The sequence below is a fragment of the Momordica charantia genome (assembly GCF_013281855.1).
Source record: "Momordica charantia cultivar OHB3-1 chromosome 7 unlocalized genomic scaffold, Mcharantia_2.0 BLBB01000007.1, whole genome shotgun sequence".
NCBI lineage: Eukaryota > Viridiplantae > Streptophyta > Magnoliopsida > Cucurbitales > Cucurbitaceae > Momordica > Momordica charantia.
Genome location: NW_028275165.1, coordinates 11,346,271 through 11,369,178, shown reverse-complemented (window position 1 = coordinate 11,369,178; position 22,908 = coordinate 11,346,271). Strand labels below are relative to the sequence as shown.

The 22,908-nt window shown below is 43.5% G+C and overlaps 1 protein-coding gene and 1 non-coding gene across 2 annotated transcripts; one reads left to right on the top strand and one right to left on the bottom strand.

Annotated features, from left to right (window-relative positions):
- Positions 1–9,395: 9,395 nt before the first annotated feature.
- On the top strand, positions 9,396–9,502 carry LOC148210347 (small nucleolar RNA R71). The gene has a single exon (XR_015792508.1). It is a non-coding gene; the product is annotated as a small nucleolar RNA R71 (small nucleolar RNA).
- A 7,989-nt stretch (positions 9,503–17,491) lies between these two features.
- Positions 17,492–21,334, bottom strand: LOC111025706 (uncharacterized). The gene is made up of 3 exons (XM_088126384.1): positions 21,228–21,334; positions 19,488–19,799; positions 17,492–18,192 (listed from the first exon to the last, which is right to left on the bottom strand). Exons 1-3 carry the CDS (start codon positions 21,251–21,253, stop codon positions 18,135–18,137), a joined length of 396 nt encoding a protein of 131 aa, XP_087982510.1. The 5' UTR covers positions 21,254–21,334; the 3' UTR covers positions 17,492–18,134.
- Between the last annotated feature and the right edge of the window lie 1,574 nt (positions 21,335–22,908).

The window sequence follows — 22,908 nt, the reverse complement described above, 5'->3', positions numbered from 1 at the left end:
TTGACCCCTGCTTTTATTTCGCAGCCATGGTTTGCGGATTTGCAAGCAGCGTGAAGCGCAAGTCCAAGGGCCGAGCCCATGCTCTTGAGGCCGCCCAGAGTTCGAAACCTGCCACCCCCGCCGTGGCAGGGCCTGCCTCGGAAGATCCAGCCTCAGTGATCGAGCTGGAGTCTTCTGGGGGTCCCTCGAGGGAGAAGCGCCCCAGGGATCAGACCGAGGCGGTGGACGCTCAGACCGAGGCGGTGGACGCCCCGCCTTTGGGCGAGGAGGTGAGGGAGGAAGCCCCTCTGAAGCGAAGAAGGAAGAAAAAGAAGGTGATCTCCTCCTCGGAGGTCGGAGCTTGCAGGGTCTTGCCTGCAAGTTTCGCAGATCGAGTGGACGATCCTGCGGCCAGGATGGGCGGGACGTCCGACGTGACGGCACGGTTCAGAATTGAGCCGTCAAGTTCCGGGGTGAGGGACCAGGTGTCCCGCATCTCAACTGCAAGTTTGGACCGCTGCCTGAGGAGGGCGTCCAAATTTGTGAGCGACCCTGGGTCCGTTCTGCAGAGGACCATCGATTACGCCGCCGAGGTAAGACTAGTGTCCCCATTTTTGCTTAATTTTGCCCAACAGGTAGTTCGGTCTAACTTTTCCCTTGTACCGTTTCTCAGGCGTTCGTTGCTTCCATTCAATCGGCTCTGGCTGTAAAGGCCGAGCTGGATGGGAGGGAAGTTCTGGCAGCGAGGGAGAAATAGGAGTTCTCTGCTGCCTTGGAGGCTGCTCCCTCCACCATGAAGGATGAGCTGCTGAAGGCTCACTCTGAGTTGGAGACTTTGAAGGCCGAGGTGGAGTCTCAGGCCGAGCTGCTGAAGAAGGAAGAGGACAGGCGCAAGGCCCAACTCCGAGCTGCCCACGCTATCACCAGGGGCTTGGAGAAGGAGAAGTTCCAGCTCCTGAAGGAGAAGGACGACATGCTCCAGGCGCTTGAAGCGAAGGATAAGGAGCTGGAGCATGCGACTGCCGAGCTGGAGACGGCGAAGGAGCGGCTCAGCAATGGAGTCCTATTGGAGGAATCGTTTAGGCAACATCCTGACTTCGATGGATTTGCCAAAGACTTCTCTGACGCGGGCTTCAAGTTCCTCATGAAGGGCATTGCTTCCGACATGCCCGACCTTCAGATCGATCTCAGCGGTCTGAAAAGGAGGTATGCCGAGAAGTGGGCGTCTGGGCCTGGCGGCACCCCTGGCCCCCAAGCGTTGGTGGATCAGTATGTCAGAGATCTGGACTCTGACTACTCCGATCCCGAAGAGGACCAGGTCGGCTCCACTCAAGAGGGCTCTCCTCAAGCAGGCTCTTAGGCGACCACCCTTCACGAGGCTTTTCGCTGTTCTTCCTCCCTTTTCTTTTTTGTTTGTAAGTGTCAGGGCAGAGCTGCAAGGCCTATAAGCCTTGGCTCTGCTCTTTATTCAATAAAGAGGCTCCCATTTGTTTCGACTTTGTTGTTGGCAACCTCTTTTCTTTGCCTTTTCCTTGAACTGCAGCCAATGTCACCTCGCACCTCTTACCTTTGAGGTCGCGCCTTCAGTTAAAATAGTTGTAAGTTTGAGTTTGAATCTCTTAATATGCAATACATTGCACCAACTCTGGATTTTTAACATTTCACCCTTAACTTAAAAAAGGTTAAAAGGCTAAAATCCTAAGTCCGTAGCTATCGTTCCTCGTACCCCCAAGTTCGGAGGCTTGATCATTTTGAACTTTTCACATCGTCCCTTTGCCTTGAAGGTTTAAGTTCGTCAGTGGTTTTGGCATCGCACCTCGTACCCTTAGGCTTCGGAGGATTGAATTTAGACCAAGTGCTGGAATGTAATCGCGTGGGAGTCCGTGGCCCCCATTTAATTTCTGGTCGAACTCGGAAGCACGAAATTAAATCATCACATTTATTCCGATCATAATGCTTTTGGAACAATCGTTACAGATTCATTGAAAACCCTTTTGGCGTTTCAAGGATAATAACGCTTCAGGTGTTCCGCGTTCCACGGGTGCGCGAGGACATCTCCTTTCAGATCGGCCAATATGTACGTCCCAGGTCGGACTATGCCCTTGATCTCAAACGGGCCCTCTCAGGCCGGATCAAGGGCACCCACATGCGTTTGGACCCTCCTTAAGACCAGATGTCCGACCTGAAAGGCCCGAGGTCGAACGCGGGCATTGTAATGTCTGGCCATTCTGCCCTGATATTCTGCCAGGCGTAGCTGGGCCATTGCTCTTCTTTCTTCCAACAAGTCGAGGTTGAGGAGCTGCTCTTCCCCATTTGTCGTAGGCTCGTAATGCTCTACTCTGTCAGATGGCATGCCGATCTCAACCGGGACTACAGCTTCGGAGCCGAAGGCCAGGGAGAACGGGGTCTCACCCGTCGACTCTCGTTGGGTGGTCCGGTACGACCATAGAACCTCTGGTAGCTCCTCGGCCCACCTGCCTTTCTTGGAGTCCAGTCTAAGTTTGATGCCTCGCTTGATGATATTGTTGACTGCCTCCACCTGCCCATTTGCTTGCGGGCGGAGGACGAGCTAAGATGACTCATGCCAAGTTTGCTGTAAAAGTCTTTGAACTTGGTGTTGTCAAACTGCTTCCCATTGTCTGTCACTATGGCCTGCGGTATACCAAAGCGACATATGATATTCGTCCATACGAAGGACGTGTGGATTCCGTTATGTGGGAGAGCGCTTCAGCCTCGGCCCACTTGGTGAAGTAATCCACAGCAACCACAGCGAACTTGGTCTGGCCCTTGCCCAAAGGGAAAGAACCAATGATATCTACCCCCCACTGCACGAATGGCCACGGGGCCGAGATGGGGGTAAGCAGCTCGGGAGGTTGGTGGATTATGGTTCCGTAGCGTTGGCAATTGTCGCAAGTTCTAACGAACTTCCTGGCGTCCTGGCTGAGGGTCGGCCAATAGTATCCTTGTCGGATCACTTTGGCTGATAGCGACCGGGCGCCCGAGTGATTGCCGCACACTCCTTCGTGGATCTCTCTGAGGACGTACAGGCCCTCTTCAGGGGTTAGGCATCTCAACAGAGGCAGGGAAAAGCCACGTCTGTACAATGCCCCATCTCGGACCACGAACCGAGCTGCCCGCCTTGCCAACTTTCTGCGCTCCTTGGGGTCTTGTGGTGAGTTGCCCCTAATGAAGTCCGCGATCGGGTCCATCCATGAGGATTCTGGAGCGCCGATCTTCATCAGATCTGGCTCTAAGATCGAGGGATTATCTACGATCTCGACGGGGACCGATCTGGCCAGGTCGGTCTCGTACGCCTGTGCTAACTTGGCAAAGGCGTCAGCATTAGAATTTTCTGCTCGCGGAATCCGGCTTACTTCGTAAGTTCGAAATTGGGCGAGGTACGATCTGACCTTGCCCAAATACTTCTCCATTCGGGTGTCTTTGGCTTGGTACTCGTCCTTGATCTGGCTCACAACCAGCTGAGAGTCACTGAAGACCTCAACACAAGAGGCCCCCAATGCTCGAGCGATTCGCAGGCCGGCAATAAATGCTTCATACTCAGCCTCGTTGTTAGAAGTCCGGAAGCCGAACCGCAAGGCATACTCAAATCGCTCGCCCCCTGGTCCGAGCAAGAGGACCCCGGCTCCGCACCCCTTCTCATTGGAGGAGCCGTCGACATAGACTGTCCACGGTAGGTCGGACTCGCTCAGCTCGGAAGGTGGTGTGAGCTCGGCTATGAAATCTGCCGCTGCTTGTCCTTTCAACGCAGTTCTGGGTTCGAACTGGATGTCGTACTCACTTAGCTCTATTGCCCACTTCATTAGGCGTCCAGAAGCTTCCGGCTTATGGAAGATGCTTTTTAGGGACAAGTTAGTGAGCACCACCACCGTATGGGCTTGGAAGTATGGTCTGAGCCGTCGGGCTGAGGTGACCAAAGCGAGAGCCAACTTCTCCATCCGAGGGTACCTAGTCTCGGCTTCGATCATAGCCTTGCTTGTGTAGTAGACCGGGTTTTGCCGCGCTTCCTCTTGCCTGATTAGGACCTAGCTGACGGCACTGTCTGACACTGCTAAATACAATTGGAGCTTGTCCCCCGGCATGGGCTTGGCGAGCAAAGGTGCCGAATAGAGGTAGCTCTTCAATTGCTGAAACGCTTGCTCGCACTCCACTGTCCATTCAAACGGCCCTTTCTTTCGTAGGATTTTGAAGAAAGGAAGGTACTTATCTGTCGCTCTTGAAACAAACCGGCTCAGGGCCGCAATCCTGCCATTGAGACACTGAAGCTGCTTCAGCGTCTTCGGTGCCTCCATCTCGGTCACGGCTTTAATCTTTTCGGGGTTGGCCTCGATTCCCCGGTTATTCACCATGAAGCCGAGGAATTTTCCCGAGGAGACTCCAAAGGCACATTTAGCCGGGTTGAGCTTCATTTGATATGCCCTCAAGACCTCGAAGGCTTCGGCCAGGTCGGAGAGATGCGACTTAGACTGCTTGATCTTGACAAACATGTCGTCCACATACACTTCCATATTCCGACCGATCTGCTTGGCGAACATTTTGTTCACCATTCTCTGGTAGGTCGCTCCTGCGTTCTTTAACCCGAAGGGCATGACCTTGTAGCAGTACAGACCTTGGTCTGTTATGAAAGCGGTATGACCTTCATTTGGGACATGCATCTTGATTTGGTTGTACCCAGAGTAGGCGTCCATGAATGTGAGCAGTTCGTGCCCGGCTGTGGCGTCTACGAGCTGATCAATCCTCGGCAGTGGGAAGCAATCTTTCGGGCATGCCTTATTTAAGTTCATAAAATCTACGCACATTCGCCACTTGCCGTTAGATTTTTTAACTAATACAACATTGGAGAGCCACTCGGGATACAAAATTTCTCTTATGTATTTAGCTTTCAAAAGTTTGTTAACTTCCTCAACAATTACATCACTCCTCTCCTTGTTTATAGGTCTTCTCTTTTGTTTCACAGGTCGGAATGATGGATCTATGCTGAGGCGATGCGTCATAATTCGCGGGTCAATGCCAGACATGTCCTCATGGGACCACGCAAAGACGTCCAAGTTGGATCTGAGGAAGTGGATTAGCTCCTCTCTTTCGGTGGCCCCCAGCTTGGTTCCTATGCTTACCTGCTCCTCGGGACTAAGCAGAGGAACATGCTCGAGCTCCTCAGTGGGTGCGGCAAACTCCTTCCTCGGCAGGTCGGCCTCGAACTCGAGCGGCCCATCCCTGCCGGCGAGAGTTTCGAGGGCGCAGACCGATGAGCCTTTGAGTGCGGAGGCATAACACTCCCTCGAAGCGGCCTGTTCTCCTCGGAATGAGCCCCCCCATCGCTTATCAGACAACGCGGGGTTCCATAACGCGTAAAAATATGCTTTTGCAGAAAACGAATGACAACTTTGGAATCATTGGTAGCAGTTGCAATGGCTTCTATCCATTTCGAAACATAATCTACTGCTAACAATATATAAAGCTTACCATTAGAAGATGGAAATGGACCCATAAAATCTATACCCCACACATCAAATATTTCAATCTCCAGGATCGGGGTTTGAGGCATTTCGTGGCGTTTAGATATATTACCTGTCCGTTGGCATTTGTCACAAACCTGGGCAAACTTATGTGCATCTTTGAACAGAGTGGGCCAAAAGAACCCACTTTGCAAAACTTTGGCTGCGGTTTTGTGTCCTGCAAAATGTCCTCCATATGGAGACATATGACAAGCGTCTAATATCGCCTCGTGCTCTTTTTCTGCGACACACCTGCGTAAGATATTGTCAGGTCCTAGCTTATATAAAAAAGGCTCATCCCAACGATAACATCGAACTTCATTTAGAAATTTCTTTACCTGTTGCTTGTTGAACTCATAAGGAACTATTCGACTTACCAAATAATTTGCTATATCGGCATACCACGGAACTGAATCAACTCGCAAGAGTTGCTCGTCAATAAACTGTTCACGTATAACAGTTCCATCATCACAGAGCGGGGATTCCAATCTAGACAGGTGATCAGCAACTTGGTTTTCAATACCCTTCCTGTCCCTAACTTCAATATCAAACTCTTGAAGTAACAAAATCCACCGTATCAAACGTGGTTTAGCATCTTTTTTAGCAAATAAATATTTTAAAGCAGAATGGTCAGTAAAAACAATGACTTTTGTGCCTATCAAGTAAGACCTAAACTTATCAAAGGCGAACACAACTGCTAACAGTTCCTTCTCAGTAGTAGTGTAATTGAGTTGTGCACCGGTCAGAGTCTTACTAGCATAATACACAGGATGCAAGATCTTGTTTTTACGTTGTCCTAACATAGCTCCTATTGCATAATCACTGGCATCACACATGAGCTCAAAAGGTAAATCCCAATTAGGTTCGATAATTATAGGAGCTGAACTTAGAGCAACTTTCAACATTTCAAATGATTTTAAACAGTCATCATCAAAAACAAATGGTCTATCATGTTCTAACAATTGACACAAGGGTTTAGAAATTTTAGCAAAGTCTTTTATAAAGCGGCGGTAAAATCCCCCATGCCCTAAAAAACTTCTAATCCCTTTGACATTTGTAGGAGGAGGTAGCTTTGAAATGACGTCTATCTTAGCGTGGTCTACCTCTATTCCTTGCTTGGAAATTTTGTGACCCAAAACAATACCCTCTTGTACCATGAAATGACACTTCTCCCAATTTAGGACTAGGTTTGTTTGTTCACATCTCTCCAATACTCTCTCCAAATTAACTAAACAAGCGTCGAAAGAATTTCCAAAAACAGAAAAGTCATCCATAAAAACTTCTAGAATATTTTCTACCATGTCAGAGAAGATGGCCATCATACACCTCTGAAAAGTTGCGGGTGCATTGCATAGTCCAAAGGGCATTCGCCTAAAAGCGAACGTACCATACGGACACGTAAATGTTGTCTTCTCCTGGTCTTCTGGAGCAATAGTAATTTGATTATAACCCGAATATCCATCTAAAAAACAATAGAAATCCTTACCTGCCAGACGGTCGAGCATCTGGTCAATAAACGGGAGAGGAAAATGGTCTTTCTTTGTTACCTTGTTGAGTTTGCGATAATCAATGCAAACTCTCCACCCGCTCACAGTTCGGGTTGAGATGAGCTCATTCTCCTCGTTGGCCACCACGGTTATACCCCCTTTCTTTGGTACACACTGTACTGGGCTTACCCAGCTGCTGTCGGATATTGGGTATATAACACCGGCGTCAAGCCATTTAAGAATTTCTGTCCTTACAACCTCTTTCATCTTCGGGTTCAACCGCCTTTGACTCTCAATAGAGTTCTTAGCATCTTCTTCCAATAGAATTTTGTGCATGCAAAAGGCCGGGCTTATCCCTCGGATATCTGCTATCGTCCATCCAATGGCCTTTTTGTGCTTCTCCAAAATCTGCAATAAAGAATATTCATTAGTAGATGATAAATTGGAAGCTATAATAACTGGTAAAGTGTCGTTATCCCCTAGATACGCATATTTCAAATGCGACGGCAATGGCTTCTGCTCCAACGTGGGTGGTTCCACTATGGACGGAAGTAACGACTTGCATTCTTCTTTTTGTATTTTTTCAATAGGATTAGCCATATCTTCTGGTCCTTCTGCTATCTTATCAAGCTCTTCTTCAATCTCTGTAACTAATAAGTCATAAAACTCATCAAACATAATAGGATTCAAGCTATTTATAGCAGAGCACTCTTCAAAGTCTCCTGGTAATTTCATGGCGTCTAGAACGTTAAATTTAACTTCTTCATTATTTACCCTCATTGTAATTTCTCCCTTCCTCACATTAAAAACTGTATCCCCAGTCGCTAGAAATGGTCTTCCCAAAATAATGGGAATGTCTAAGTCTGCCTCGCAATCTAGAATGATAAAGTCCGCAGGGAAAATGAATTTGTCCACCTGGACTAAAACATCTTCTATCTTTCCCTCAGGTCTTATGATAGATCTATCTGCTAGTTGGAGGGTAACCATAGTAGGTCTAGCTTCTCCTATGCCTAAAGATTTGAAAACTGATAATGGCATAAGATTAATGCTAGCGCCTAGATCACATAATGCCCTACCTAAGTTTTTTCCTCCTATGGAACATGGAATGGTAAAACTGCCAGGATCATTACATTTCATGGGTAGCGGGCTGCCTACAGCTTCACTACTACATTTTGTCATGGCTACCAGTTCATGCTCTCCTATTTTTTTCTTCCTAGAAACTATATCTTTCAAAAACTTAGCATAATTTGGCATCTGTTCTAGAGCATCTACTAATGGTATATTTATATGCAGTTGTTTTAAAATATCTAAAAATTTTCTAAACTGGGAATCATTATTTTTCTTAACTAATCTTTGTGGAAACGGGGGAGTAGGGGTAAAAGAAGGTTGTACCTGTGGAGGAACACTCGGGGTGTCCTCATTACCTTTTCTAATATTTTCTTTTTCTGGTGTTGTTGGATTTTCTGGTATCTTTACAATTGGTTCAGTGGACGGAATCTGTACATCTGTTGTTGGCATTGTTGGTCCATCATATGCCAGTCCACTCCTGAGGGTGACAGCTTTGCACTGTTCTTTCCCTTCTCGTTTTGGTAATTCAGTATGGCCTGGAAAAGAACCTTGTGGTCTATTCTTCAATTCATTGGCGAGCTGTCCCAATTGGGTCTCGAAATTCCTCATTGATGCCGCTTGGGATTGTATCACTGCGTCGGTTCGAGCCATGTACTCCTTCATCATATTCTCAAGATTTGAGTTGTTATTGTGAACTGGTGGAGTCTGTGTTCTCTGATTGTACTGCTGTTGCGGTGGTGGGATGTATTGCTGTGTAGGTGGAACATAGGGCTGCTTGTTCTGTTGGCTCTGCCCTTAATTAAAACCGCTCGAACCTCCTTGTCCTCCCCATGAGAAATTAGGGTGGTGCCTCCAACCTGGGTTGTAGGTGTTCGAATATGGGTTAAAGTTCCTATTGTTCCCATGTCCTACATAAAAAACAGAAGCAGGGTTATGTGGACAATTATCATAAATATGGTTTTCACTGCAAAATGAACAAATGAGATCGTTGACTTGGCAAACAGGGGCAGGAGTGCAATAATCCGACTGCACAGGTTGTATCGGCGTGGCTAATGGATTTTTTATTCCCAATGCCATTTCTTTCAGCCTCTGGTTCATTGTAACCATCTCTTTTTAAATCGAGGTCGCAATGTCCAGAGCCAAAACTCCAGCTGGATCTTGCTTCTTTGGTGCTGCCCTAGATCTTTGCGAACACCATAGTTCGTTATGTGAAGCTAAGTCATTTAGGATGTCAACTATCTCGTTGAATGTCTTCTTTGTAAAGGCTCCGTTGGCAGCATTGTTTAGCATCATCTTAGTAGGATGATCTAAACCTCTAAAGAAATGTTCTATCTGGATGCATGCCGGCAAGCCATGGTTCGGACATTTCCTGATTAGTTCTTTAAATCTCTCCCACGCCTCGTGAACAGGTTCACGATCATATTGTCTAAAGGAGATGATCTCCTCTCTGATATCAGCGTGGCGAGTAGGTGGGAAGAATTTTGTTAAGAACTTCTCCACTAACGACCCCCATGTGGTGATGGATCCCGGTGGAAATGCATTGAGCCATGCTCTAGCTTGGTCCTTCAAAGAAAATGGAAAAAGTGTTAGTCTCAGAGCATCGTCTGTTATACCAGGTAATCGAAATGCATTTGCAATTTGAATGAATGATTTCAGATGATCATGTGGATCCTCATGTTCCTGCCCTCCAAAATGTCCAATTGTCTGCAACGTTTGGAACATCATTGGTTTAAGCTCAAAGTTTGCGTGGGCTGGAATAGGGTTGACTATCCCTGAATCAAAGTTCTGAAAAGCCGTGGCGGCATATTATCGCATTGCCACGTCTCTATTGTCCGCCATCTGGATATGGTTGAATTCATCATTTCTTGCATGATCCCTCATATTACCGTTAACAGCAGGTGGATCAACCGGATCACGAGGTGGAATATCTGCCATTGATGTGCTCGTACTCTCTACCTCACTTTCAGGACTGATTTCACCTTGTCTCTCTTTTTGCTTTTCTAGTTGTTTTCGAAGTCTTTGCTCCTTTCGAGTTTTTCGAAGGGTCCGCTCAATCTCAGGGTCAAGGGGTAGAAGAAAAGATCTTGTGCTCATGCACTTTAACGTACCCTTGTGAGATAAACGACCAAAATATAGAACAAAAACGGTGGATGGAAATTACACCCAACAACAATCCACAAAAATAAAAACTAAAAGAATTTGAAAATAATTTTAAAACTAAAGTCCCCGGCAACGGCGCCAAAAACTTGACTGGGTGTTTATGCTGAACGCACGCGCTAAGCGTGGTAACAATTATATAGATGCAAGCGCACACCTGTCAGAGTAATATAAAATGGATGGAGTATCCAAGTATCGATCCTCAAGGACTTCTAAACAATTTCCAAACTCTAAAGTTTTAAAGAATAGTGAATGTTGGAATGAGTGATTCTTGTAAAATGGGAAGTGGTCACAAATAATGGTTTGGATTTGGGATTTGGACTTATAATGATAAAACCTAGCCCGATTTACTTCAAGTTAGCCACCAAAGAATCAAGGACATGCTAAGGATAATATGCATTTTACTTTAGAAACTAACGACTACGCTTCTCACTTTACTTATGTCTAAGCAAGTTCAAAGTCCTAAGACATTCCCTAATATGTCTATTATGAGATATATCTTAGTTTTAGGATGGAAATAGTCGCAACCTCGGGTTAAGGTCCTATGTCTAGGCTACTTAAGCGGAACCCTTATGTCTAAGGCGCTCCTCTCCTTGGTTTAACCACTCAACAATGCAAATAAGCAACCTTTTCAGTATTGACTTGTTAAGACTTACAGTGGCCTTCTCTAAATCCTAACTTTTTGGGAAAACATGTTGAGCAATGAATGGAAAGCAAAAACACTACTTCTTAGCAACCCTTTTTAGACAGAAAAGGCTAACTATCCATAACCGGGCTAGAGACGGGAATTTAGAAAGACATATTGAAGAAAATACAGCAAGTAAAATGGTTGAATGTGGAATGCATGTGTGAAAAACAAAAGTTAACTAACGGAGAGTTTTTATCGGGATTGAGAGCTTCGCCCTTCTCTTTCAAGCAAGGGAGAGTGTCACGTGCTCTTTCCTCCAAAAACACAACTCTCTTAACTAAAAAATAAAGTAAAGGCAAAGAGAAGATAAGCAAAGTGCTAGATTTTTATATATTTGAATAAGTAGAAAATAACTAAGTACAAATGGAAACAAAACAAAGCTCAATAAAAGAATGTAAAGTACTCGGGATTTAAAAACCAAAAGCAACTAATGAAAGCAACTCAAAAGTACTTAGAAAGCAACAAAGAAACACTAAAAATGATCAAGAGAAGGAAGCAAGGCTTGATGATTTTGGTGGAGAAGTTGCTGGAATTTATAGCTGTGCAGAATTGGTTAGGTAGGTCCTAAAACGATGGTGAATCACCCATTTCCAACTCCTTTGACTGACTAAATCGTGCTCAAACTGATAGTGGAACACTTCTTCTACACGTATGCATCGGTTGGAACCACCAAAATGCATGGGAAGACGCGTTTCATTAAGTGCAAAGTTGGAAGAAAACCAGTTTTTCTGCAGGCATCCCAGGCGCCTGGCGCCTCCCATGTAACTTTTTCGTCTTTTTGCTTGTTTTGATTAATTTGCACTCCCAAATGGTCCTAAAATGTCATAAATACAATATAAGCCATCGACAAACCATAGTATATGAATTTTGCATGAATTGGAACTCAAACGATCGAGAAAAATCCGAAACAAAGCTGAAACATAGTAAAAACAGCATCTAAAACCTTCTTTTTACGCATGTAAACAAGCGTAATCAGGCGTTATAGGCCGATCTACCGTCAATTACCACGAACTCGGCCATTTGAGTGACCCGAGTTTGGTCCTGCCCCAGCGTGACCGGCAAGTCAATGCAACCCTCTGGGATGACCGATTCTCCAGAGAACCCAACCAGGGGTGTCGGGCTCCTCTTCAATTGCGACCTCGTCCATCCCAAGGCGAGGTAGGTCGGTAAGGACAGGATGTTAGCGGATGCACCCCCGTCTACCAGCACTCTCCTGACCACCACATGATCAATCAAGGGAGCAACCACAAGTGCATCATTGTGGGGCAGGTGGACCTCCTCCAAGTCTGCACCGTCGAAGGTGATTGGGCAAGTCGGCCCCTGCTCCCTGATGATGCACACCTCGCGCCTAGCTGCACGGGCTAACTCCTTTCTTTTATGTCCGGACTGACCCCCGCTTGGTCCTCCAAAAATGGTATTGATGACCGCAGGTCGGTCGGTGCGTCGGGGTGGCGTCCTTGAACGCTTTCGCTCTTCCTTTTTCTCTGCTGAGCTGGTCCTGGGCTTTCCCACAAACTTCTTGAAGTAGTCGTCTTGAATTAGATCCTCAATTTGGCGCTTCAACTCCCAACAATCCGACGTGTTGTGGCCGTGCTCCCGATGGAAGCGGCAATACTTGTCCTTGCTGCGCCTCTCCGGGGCTCCCCGAAGTTTCTCAGGACGCTTGAGTAGCTTTTCCATTCCAGACTCCTCAATGTTCGTTAGGATCTCGGAAATTGGAATTGTGGTCGGGGTGAAGCGCTCGTAAGGTCGGCTCCTGGTAGGTCCATTCTCCGCCCTTCGATACTCAGCTCGGCCGCTGGAAAAGGATCCCTTGTCCTTGGACTTGGGATCTGCCCTTTCTACATCTTTCCCACTTCTGCCCCGGCCGATCTTTCGCTCCGGTCGGCCGGTTTTGGTTCGGAGAAGCTCCTGTCCATTGATGACTTTCTTCGCCTTCTGAAGTACCTCGGCGAAGGTAGCCGGGGCCTCCTCTCCAAGTTTCACCGTGAGGGCTTCGTCGGCTAGACCGGTGAGGAAATAGCACATGGCCGAGTCATCGGAGCAGTGTGCAACCTTCAACTGCTCCTCCTGGAATCTGGTGACATACTCCCGCAGCGTCTCACCCTCCTTCTGCCTGATGGTGGCGAGATGGGTCGCTGTCTTTTTATCATAGTGCCGAGAAGAGAACTGGGCGAGGAACTCCCTTCTCAGCTGAGAGTAGGTCGAGATCGACCTGGCTAGCAGTCTCCGATACCACAATCGCGCGCTGCCAGTAAGCGCGATCTGAAAGGCGCGACATTTGATTGCGTCTGATGCCGCTTGGAAGTCCATGAGGCCTTCAAAGACCTCAACATAGTCCTTGGGGTCCTTCGTCCCATCATAAGGTTTCACGGTAGGAGCTTTGAACTTCGGATGGATTGGTGCTTCCAAAAAGTCCGAGGTGAAAGGCGATTCTCCCAAGTCGCCATCGTTCAGTGAATCGTCTTTCTGCTCACATTTGGCCTTTAAGGCCTCCACCTGAGCATCGAGCTCCCCCCTCAACTGGTCGAACTCCTCCCTCGTGATTATCCCTGCGGGATTGTGAGAGGATTCAGCCTGCTGGTTGGAGCTCCTGTGTGAGCGGGATGGTGACTGCCCTTTTCAGAGAGACGAGCCTCTCTTTCTGTTGAGATGCTCACGGAGGTCTCCCCTCTGGCGAGTGTACCCCTCGCTCTCGTTGTCTTCGGGACGTTCCTCCTCGGCTGGGCCGAGGTGGGAACCCCTTTGCTCGCGTACGTCCACGCGCACCACTCGATTTTCAGATCGGGACCCTGCGCTTGCAACTAGCATCATTTCGTTATACATTTCTTGTCAAATGTTTATGCAAGGATATGCACAACAGTGTGTTCCAGATTGCAGCTCGAACTCGGCCTCCGGACCGACCTGAACGCTTGGGCGGACCTGCACAAAAAGGTGAGCACTCCGACGATCAAGTCAGTATAGGTCGGATTCCCAGTTTAGTTCGAGGCCAGAAATCATCGTACCTGATCGGGGAGTGAGGCCCTCTACTTATGGGTGGTAGTCCCGCTAATCTCGCGACGGTTACATTCGGTAATCTTGGGACCGTCGGTTACACCCGGTAATCTCGGGACCGACGGTTACGCCCGATAATCACGCCGCAGACAGTTGCTCACATCGGCCCCTACCAAGCTCCCCGGTAGGTCGGACCTGGGCCAGGTTCACCTCGGCCCTCATACTTAGCATTTGTCGACATTAGTGGTGGCGATCTCGGCTATCCGAGCTGGGCATGACTCATGAGCCATCTTGGAGAACCAATAGGGGTCCTCCACGTGTTCAGGGTATTCCCTTCCCCAAACATCAATATTGGGCAATCGTACATTGTAAATATATGTTAATAATGTAGATTATATATATATATATATATATACACTAAAATAATAAGATGTTGCACTACATTTTACAAATTTTCAAATAAAGCACATTATTGTTTTTTTTTTTGTAAAGGTAAATATATTAAAAAAAAGACGGAGGATCTTACCGCCCGAGATCAAGGCACAGGGGTAAAATATGAGATCCTAAATATTGAGGGGGGGGGGGGGTGGAGGGGTTTGCATAGGGCAAAGGAAGAGAAAACTGTCACAATTACAAGGAAATAACAAAATTTTAAATAATAAAAATAAAAAATGTTAATTCGTGAAATCGAAAAGTTGCCTAAAATTGAGAAAGTTTGCTAAAAATAATGTAAAAGAAATGATCCATAAAGATAATCACGTTATCATCAGGTGGGAGCCCATGGGGCTTGTGGTGTGGCACGCACAAAGGGTAGGCAGCTGGGCTTGCACGCGCGTGGTCATAGGTGAGGCGTGCGAAGGGCGCTGGGGGACGCTTGCATTATGAGACGTGCGTGGACAAGTGATAAGGAGCGTACGAGTGGCACGACTTGAGCGAGAGACAGGGGGCATGCAGTATGGGCGAGCGGCAGGGGGCGCGCTTGCGAAGTTAGCAAGCCAGGGGCATGTGGTGGCACAATAGGGGCTAGTGGTAAGGGGCGTGCACAGGGCGCTGGTAGCAGGGAAAGGCGTGCGGGCACGGGCAGCACGCGCTATGAGGTTAGCGCGGCAGGAGGCGATGTTGTGCACCGGAGGGCGTCGCCTTGCGAGGTTAGCCCGTGATGGCAGGGTGAGCCGTGTAGTCAATGTTCGTGCGGTCGGCTTGTTATCCGATCGTAGCATTTTTCTTGGATCGTCTTTGAATTCCATCCTCCTTTTAGGGAGCTTCCCATCTTTATCTTCCTCTTCACTAACGTAGGTTGATTCTTGGATCTCTTGCCTAAATATGATCATATCACAATCCGCTAAAGCAAAGGGTGACGAAAGCGATGAGATAACCTGCTCGGAAGAAGCGGAACCCCTAGAAGCACACAGGAAGCGACCCTACCGAAAAACCTATGAAGACAGCCAACTGCTCCACCTCAACATCAGGAGCCTCGAAAAACGAGCTCTTTCGAGTATTTGCAACGAGACCTACCAAATCACCGAACGAGGCCAAAGCATATTTTACAAAGATAAAAGAATCGAAATCCTCGTGCGAGAAAATCATCAAGTCATCTGCAAAACATAAGTGTGTCAGACAAACATGATCACACTTTGAATAAAACCAGAACCCCATTGAAGGCCTATTCAGCATCTAAGACAACACCTAGATGGCCATAACAAAAAGATACAGGGAAAGAGGATCGCCTTGACTGAACCCTCGACACCGTAGAAAGTATGCTTTAAGCACACCATTCAAAGAGACAAAAAAACATGGGGGAAGTAATACAAGCCCGAATCCAATTCATAAATCAGGCTGGAAGAGAAAAATCCTAATGAACAGATAAGCCTTGTGGAGATCTACCATTAGCACATACCGAGGAACACCCTTATTCAGATGATAACCACCCACAAAGTTGTGACACAACAGAATATTATCCACCATACGACGCCCTGGCACGAACACAGACTGGTTCAGGCTAATAAAACTAGGGAGCCAAATCATCAAACGATTAGCTAGAATTTTCATGATACATTTATAAAGCACAGTACAGAAAGAAAGAGGCCAGAAATCCCCCAAACTCGAAGGGTTAGAAGCATTATTATATATTATTATTATTATTATTATTATTATATCCCAATAGTAACATTGTTTTCTAAAGAAAATTTTGAATTTTGTTCTTTCTATGGTGATCAAGGCTTCACGAACAATTGTCTTCTAGGATAGAACGGATAACCAACCTGTGAATGCAGCACTACATGCACAGTGCTCAACGAACTTTAAGTAATGAGGAAAACATAAGAGAATTTTGATGGAATATTTTTGTGTTTCAAAACTTAAAAGAGCCACTATTTGTAGTCATTCAAATAGTCATGTTTTTTTTAATGTAAAGTTATGTTTTTTTATTAAAGGACATATTCATTCACCGATGTTACCTCTTAGCGCTAAGGTTATTATGTCCTTTACAAAACATACATCATTTCATAAGAAGTTATGGCTTTTCATTTTTATTAAAAATAATTCTATTTATAAATTCCAATCAAGAGATGATAGCTCGCTGAGTATCCTAAATCCAAGTACCGCCCTCGCCGATGTTTTTACTCTCGCCCAAGATCATCTTGATTACTGTAAGAGAATTAGATTTGAACACTAGCTTATTCAGATTAAGGTGAATGACTAATTGGACTACTTCCAGAATAGCATGGGTCTCTACTCGAAGAGATGAGTAAGATATATATTGGGATAGCAACCTTTGTCACTATAGCTACAATAGCGTCATTCTCATCTCTACAAAGAGTAACTGTTTTTCTCGTGGCCCACTTGCTGCCATTGAGGAAACTCTCATCTCTCTACTGTCTACTTCTGAAATGAGGATTTTCTTCTTCTTTTTCATTTCTTTCTTTTACGTCATGAATTAAACCCCACCTTCGGAGGGGATGAGCTCGTTGTAGCTTTAATGTTTGCTATGCTTTAGACCTTTAATGGCTGATTTAATAGAAGTGCATTTATTATTTTTTATCACACTCAGTCCGTTTGGCCAACCAATTTAGTGTGTGCTTACTTGCTTGAGGCTCGGGAGAGTATTTGTTGAGTGTGAATGCTTCTATTAGCTGTAGATTCCTTTCTTTAAGTAGGATAGTGAGTACTCAGAGATGAGACTCACTTTATTGCGCATATAGACTAATTTTTATTTTTTGTTTTGATTACAATGGGAGAGGGGTGAAAGCATCTTTGGGTATCTCGAGAGAGAGCTGTGACGGTCTGGGCATTTGGTTATTTTGGGTTACTTTAGCTTACCAAGCATTGGGTGAGAGCATGAGAGTGAAATCTCCCTCGATTTACATTCCAATTCGTTTCCCGTCTTTTCACACATTATCTGTGTTGAATGCTTCAGGAGTTTCATTTTAACTTCTATTGTGTGTTGAATTCTTATTTTATTATTTTAGGTTTGAAATAGTTACCACAATCCAATTAAAAGCTTTTTACTTATCTTTTTGTTATTGTGAGATGTCAATCAGCGAGAACAGTGTATACTTGACCTAATTTTCCCTTAGTTGTGAGGAAACGAACAGCAATAGCATGACTAAGGTGAATGACTAATTAAATTTGATATGATCATAATTCGCTGTGAGACTTTAGACCACATTATATTAAGATGAGAGAATCACCGCACAGTCAAGGCCATCAACATTGCACAAAACTCACAATAAGATACATCATGCAGGCTTACAAGTGCCAACAACGATGGTCGCGCACAAATGCCCTGCTGCCAACCTCCGTGTGCACCAACGCCCAGCGCGTTCACGCTTGCACCATCGCATAGCCCCGTGCGTGCGTCCGTGTTTACACACGCTCAGCGCGTGCCCCACATTGTGCCCGTCATCAAGCCTCACAACCTGTCGCGTGCCTCCTCCAGCCAAGCGCAAACCTCACAATGCCCATCTGAAGACGCAAGAGCTTGTACGCCCCCAATCGCAAGCGCCATGCCCAGCACGAGCACCAACGCCTCGAACATGCATGCATGCAAGCAGCTCGCTCACTCCAAGGCTCGCCCGCATGCTACCTCTATTGTGCACACCCTCCAATTGCCCATGTCGCGTGCCCCTTGCCGCTCGCCCACATCGCGCATCTCCCGCCGCTCGCCCATGCCGCGCCCTCCAACATTCATGCCGCTCCGCATGCAGCCCAGCCGTGCACATGGTCGTCCACACCTGACACGCCCACACCTCATGCCCTATAGCCAAAGTTATCAATTTTTCTTCGAACCCTTGAATTTGAGAGAAACCTACAGATACCACAAAACCAAGAGCTGACTTCAAAAATCGATAAATTTTTACTCCAAAGTCCAAATTGAGTGAAATTTATGTCATTCGAAAGATCCCTTAGTTAGCTTTCCAGGAGGCCCAAAATCCATAATTTTAAATCTGTGGATTAGAAGTTATCAAGTTTTTTGTAAACAATATTATTTTTGTTTAAATTGGGCTCATTTATTAAAAAGTTTATATTTTGTTAATTAAACCCTATTCACCCCCCTCTAGGGTTGCCATACCGATCCAACATTGGGGATGTTCATCCGAAGACTGACTGGAGGATCAAACTAGTTTTGTATGGTGTTAGATACATACCAAGTTTTAAAATGAATTTGATATCAACAAGGAAGCTTGATGACGAAGGCTATAGAAATTTGATGCAGAAATTGTTACAGATGATACCAATTGTTAATGCATAAATTTGGCATATTAAGATTACCAAATTCGCACAAATCTTCTAGAAGAAAAGGGATCGACGAAAGCTGCAAAGTAAAAAGGATTACACATGCTTAAGTTAGAATTGGAGATTTATGTGAATCATAGGAAAGAATAGAGTTTTGTACTCCCATCAATTATGAATATTTTCCTTCTATTTATAGAGGGAGAACCTAAAGTCTAGATAACTTATAAGAAATATCGTATTTTTAATAAAAGAAATATCTTCTCTTGAGAATCTTGGAAATTTCTTAAATAAATGGAATTAAAATATTATAAAATATGGATTTTTTCTATACACACCAATAGAACAATAGATATTATGCGGGAATTTTTCTTTTACAAGAAATTATGCACATTTTTTTCACATAAGAAAATTTTCTTTTAAGCATAAAAAAAAAGTTTGCTCTAACAGAGATATTTATTCTTTTATAATAATTATGAGCATTTTTCAATTTATATCAATTTGGTCTAATATGACCTAACTCTACAATTATGATAAATACGCAAAAATTTAGATTTATACTTTGATACATTTGCTTTAGGCACGATATTAGGCCAAACATTATTATGCACACTAGAAAATGCTTAACAAAAATGAGGCAAAACATTATTATGCACATAGGGGGCTTTTTCAAGATTTACACTCTATGTCCACTTCCCCAGTTCAAAAGGTCATTAAGTATATATTTGCAATTTCTTCATCTAGGGTGCTACTCTCATGGTAGTCATCCTATGTCTAAGCATGTGCCAAAAAAAAAAGTAAGTCTAAAAGCCTTTTCTTTTTTATTTCTTTGAAGAAGACTTAAATAGAGGACAATTGTACTTCACTTGCCTCTTTTCTCCTTTTGACTTTTGATTAGAGCTTCTCCTTGTGAAATGCTTCTTTTCAAAATGATTTTTGAATTTCCTATTGAGATAGACAAGTTCTTCCTCGTTGAACTCAAACTCATCATCAAACTCCACTTCGGTGGATGTGGACTTCAAAGAAATGTCTTTCTTCTTATTGGACACGTCTTCTAAGTGCTCCTTTACAGTGATCTCATGAATCATGAGTAAGCCAATAAGATCTTCCAATAAAAGTTTGGTGATATCCTTCGTTTCTTGGATTTCCACTACTTTTGCTTCCCAATTATTAGGTAGAGACCTAAGAATTTTCGTAACATTTTCATTGTATAATCTTTATCAAGACACTTCAAGGCATATATAATGTTAGTAAATCGACTAAACATATTGATAATTAACTTCTTAGCATCAATCTCAAATAATTCATAATTATGAACATGATTCTAATTTTAGACTCTTTAATTGGATTTGTTCCTTCATGAGTAACTTCAAGAATTTTCGAAATTTCTTTAGCGGAAACAAACATAAATATTCTATTGAATTCATTTTTACTTAAAGCACAATATAAATTATTGTTAGCTTTAACATTAAAATAATACTTTTTCATTTCATTTTCATCATACTCCTCTTCTAATTTAGGCACAAAAACATCATTTATTTTTTTCATGGGAATATAAAGGACCTTTAGCAACAATTAACCATAAATTATAGTCAATAGATTGTAAATAGATTTTCATTCGAGCTTTCCAATATGTATAATTTGAGTCATCAAAGAAAGGAGGTTTAGAAGGAGATTGACCCATCAATTTCATTCACCAAAAAGTTTGTCATAATGCTCTAACAATTAAACTTCTAAAAAATTCAAAAATAATTTTCAATGATAATTTAAAAATTTTAAAAATAATTTTCAGCAGAATATTGGATATAAAATTTTCAAAGTAGAGGAAAACAACCAATTTTTTGGATCAATATGGAAACACTACATAAAGGAGTGTCAATAGGGCTGAAGATCAATGTCCTAAATTTTTTCGATTTCAACCTAGCTAAAATCAAATAACTAATTATACTTTTTATGCCAAAACAATTAATGCATAATTTATAGCAATGAGAATACTATAAATTTAATTCATGCATTAAATAATCAAAGATAATCATAAATGTCAAAGTGCATAGCTCAACGGTAATTGACATATATCTTCAACCACAAGATTTTGAGTTTAATCCCCCACCTCCCCCATGTTGTATAAAAAAAAAAACAAACAAACAATCATAAATCATAAATATTCAAGATGATTGCAATAATTTTTCTCTAACTAAAATCAACCATTCAATTCGAGCATATTTACAGCACTTCGGCTAACCTTCGGCCTACTCCACTCTTGGAGCACTCCTTTGCGAGATTTCTACTAAATATGATCCTTTTACAGGTTCAAGATCGCAAATCCAATCTTAAAAGAATCCAGACCAAACCATACAAATCGCTTTTTTACGGGATCTAAAACTAAGCTCCACATTTTTTATGGGACAAAATCAAAGCCTATGCTACGTTCTTTTTATCGTGCTAATAAATGATCGCAACTGAGTATGAAAAAAAGATATTCACACAATAAAACTCTCTAAAGAAAATTAGATAAGAAGACGAAACCTCACAAAAATTAAAGGCTCTCAATTAGGCTAATTAAAAAGTCTCAAGACTACGTCGAAACTCAAGAAAAAATATTCAAAATACCTCAAAAGAATGTCCAGCTCATGCATCAAATTCTCATAGCTTTTCTCTAATTTTTGTTTAGCACTTTTTCGAGATTAAATAGAGGAAGAAGAGGAAAGAGCCGTTAGTGCCGTTGGTGTCAAATATTTGAAAATTTGAAATTATTAATAAATAATAATTTAAAAGTTATCTAAAAATCAGCTACTAAAAAGAAGCCACGTGTGTGTACCTAGGAGAGAGTAAATGGTTGCCAACTGCAATAAGTAGTGGGCCAATTTGTAATTTCAAACAAAGGGACAAAGAACTTTTCAAGACGCGAGTGGGCTTCCAAAATCTGACCGTTGGAGAATTTTCTAATTCTTTAATTTCTGAATTTTCCTTATATGTCACTTGTCAAGATCTCAGCCATTTAACTGGTTAATTAATTTCGTCCGTTAAATACATGAAAATCACGAAAGCTCAAATAAACTCACAACACGAAATTATTTCCTTCAACAAATCTCAGCCATTGTTTTACCTGATTTACTGGTCGACCATTCTTTTATAACTGAGCTCACAAAAATAAAATATAAACGGCACATGCGATCTGGTAAATACCCAAAATTAATACAACCTTATTTTCATCCAAACTTCCTTACTTTAAGTTAATTGACACTTATTTTGCTGTACTTGTAATTTTAAGCAATACCACGACAACACTAAAATACCTTTTTTTTTTTTTAGTAAAACATGTTGGGAAGGGAATTTGAACTTAAAATCTCTTGGTCGAATATAAATGTCAATTACTGAACTATGTTAGTTTGACACTAAATACTAAAATTAATTACTAATAAGTATTTGTTTTCATCCCAACATTATTAATTAAAATTAATTAATCAACATTAAAGATAAAAACGGCAGTACATGCATCCGTAAAATTCAACAACCAGGTGAATCACATACATAGCGGAACTTGTAATAACCAATTATCTAACCCAAGACATGATGTTATAGAAAATTAATTAACTTGTTAAAAATGCTACTATACTAAAATAAAAAAAAATGTTTAAATTATATTTTGGTCTCTAAATTTTAAGTTTTGGTTCATTTTAGTTTATGAATTTTAAATATTTATTTTAGGACTCGTTCGAAATCTATTTTTGTTTTTGATTTTTGGTTTTCTTTTTTAAAAAATAAAAACTGTTTGTGTTGATGCTGAGATTCTGGTAGACCGATCCTCTCCGATCCGCGCACGAACTCGAATACTTTGGGACAAAATACCTGCAAAATCGAATAAATCCCTAACCCGGTGTGACTTCAGTCACACTGGCTCCGATGCCTAAATTAGCAAAAGGAGAGATCACTAAACAAGTAAGACACTTAAAAGTGTAGTTCTTGCTTAACTTCAAGGGGTGACCTCCTCCCTATTTATAGTCGATTTGCCCCCCTAGAGTTTCTCAAGACGTCAACCCTAGGATTGATATTTGTGGGCTTTGGGCCGGGATGCCTCCAGAATTGGTAGAGGAATGGAGACAGGGCTCGACTTTGGGGCCCGAACGCCATACACTTGAAACAGGGACCGAGAGGAAAAAAGGAGAGCGCCGAAGGCCTTCTCGACCTAAGGCCGAGAAGGGGTCAGTGCCTCGACGCTGAGGTGGGTCGTCCCTTTGGTGGGCCGACCTCCGTGCCTTGGGCCGGCTCTGCTTGTCGATGGTCCCAGTTG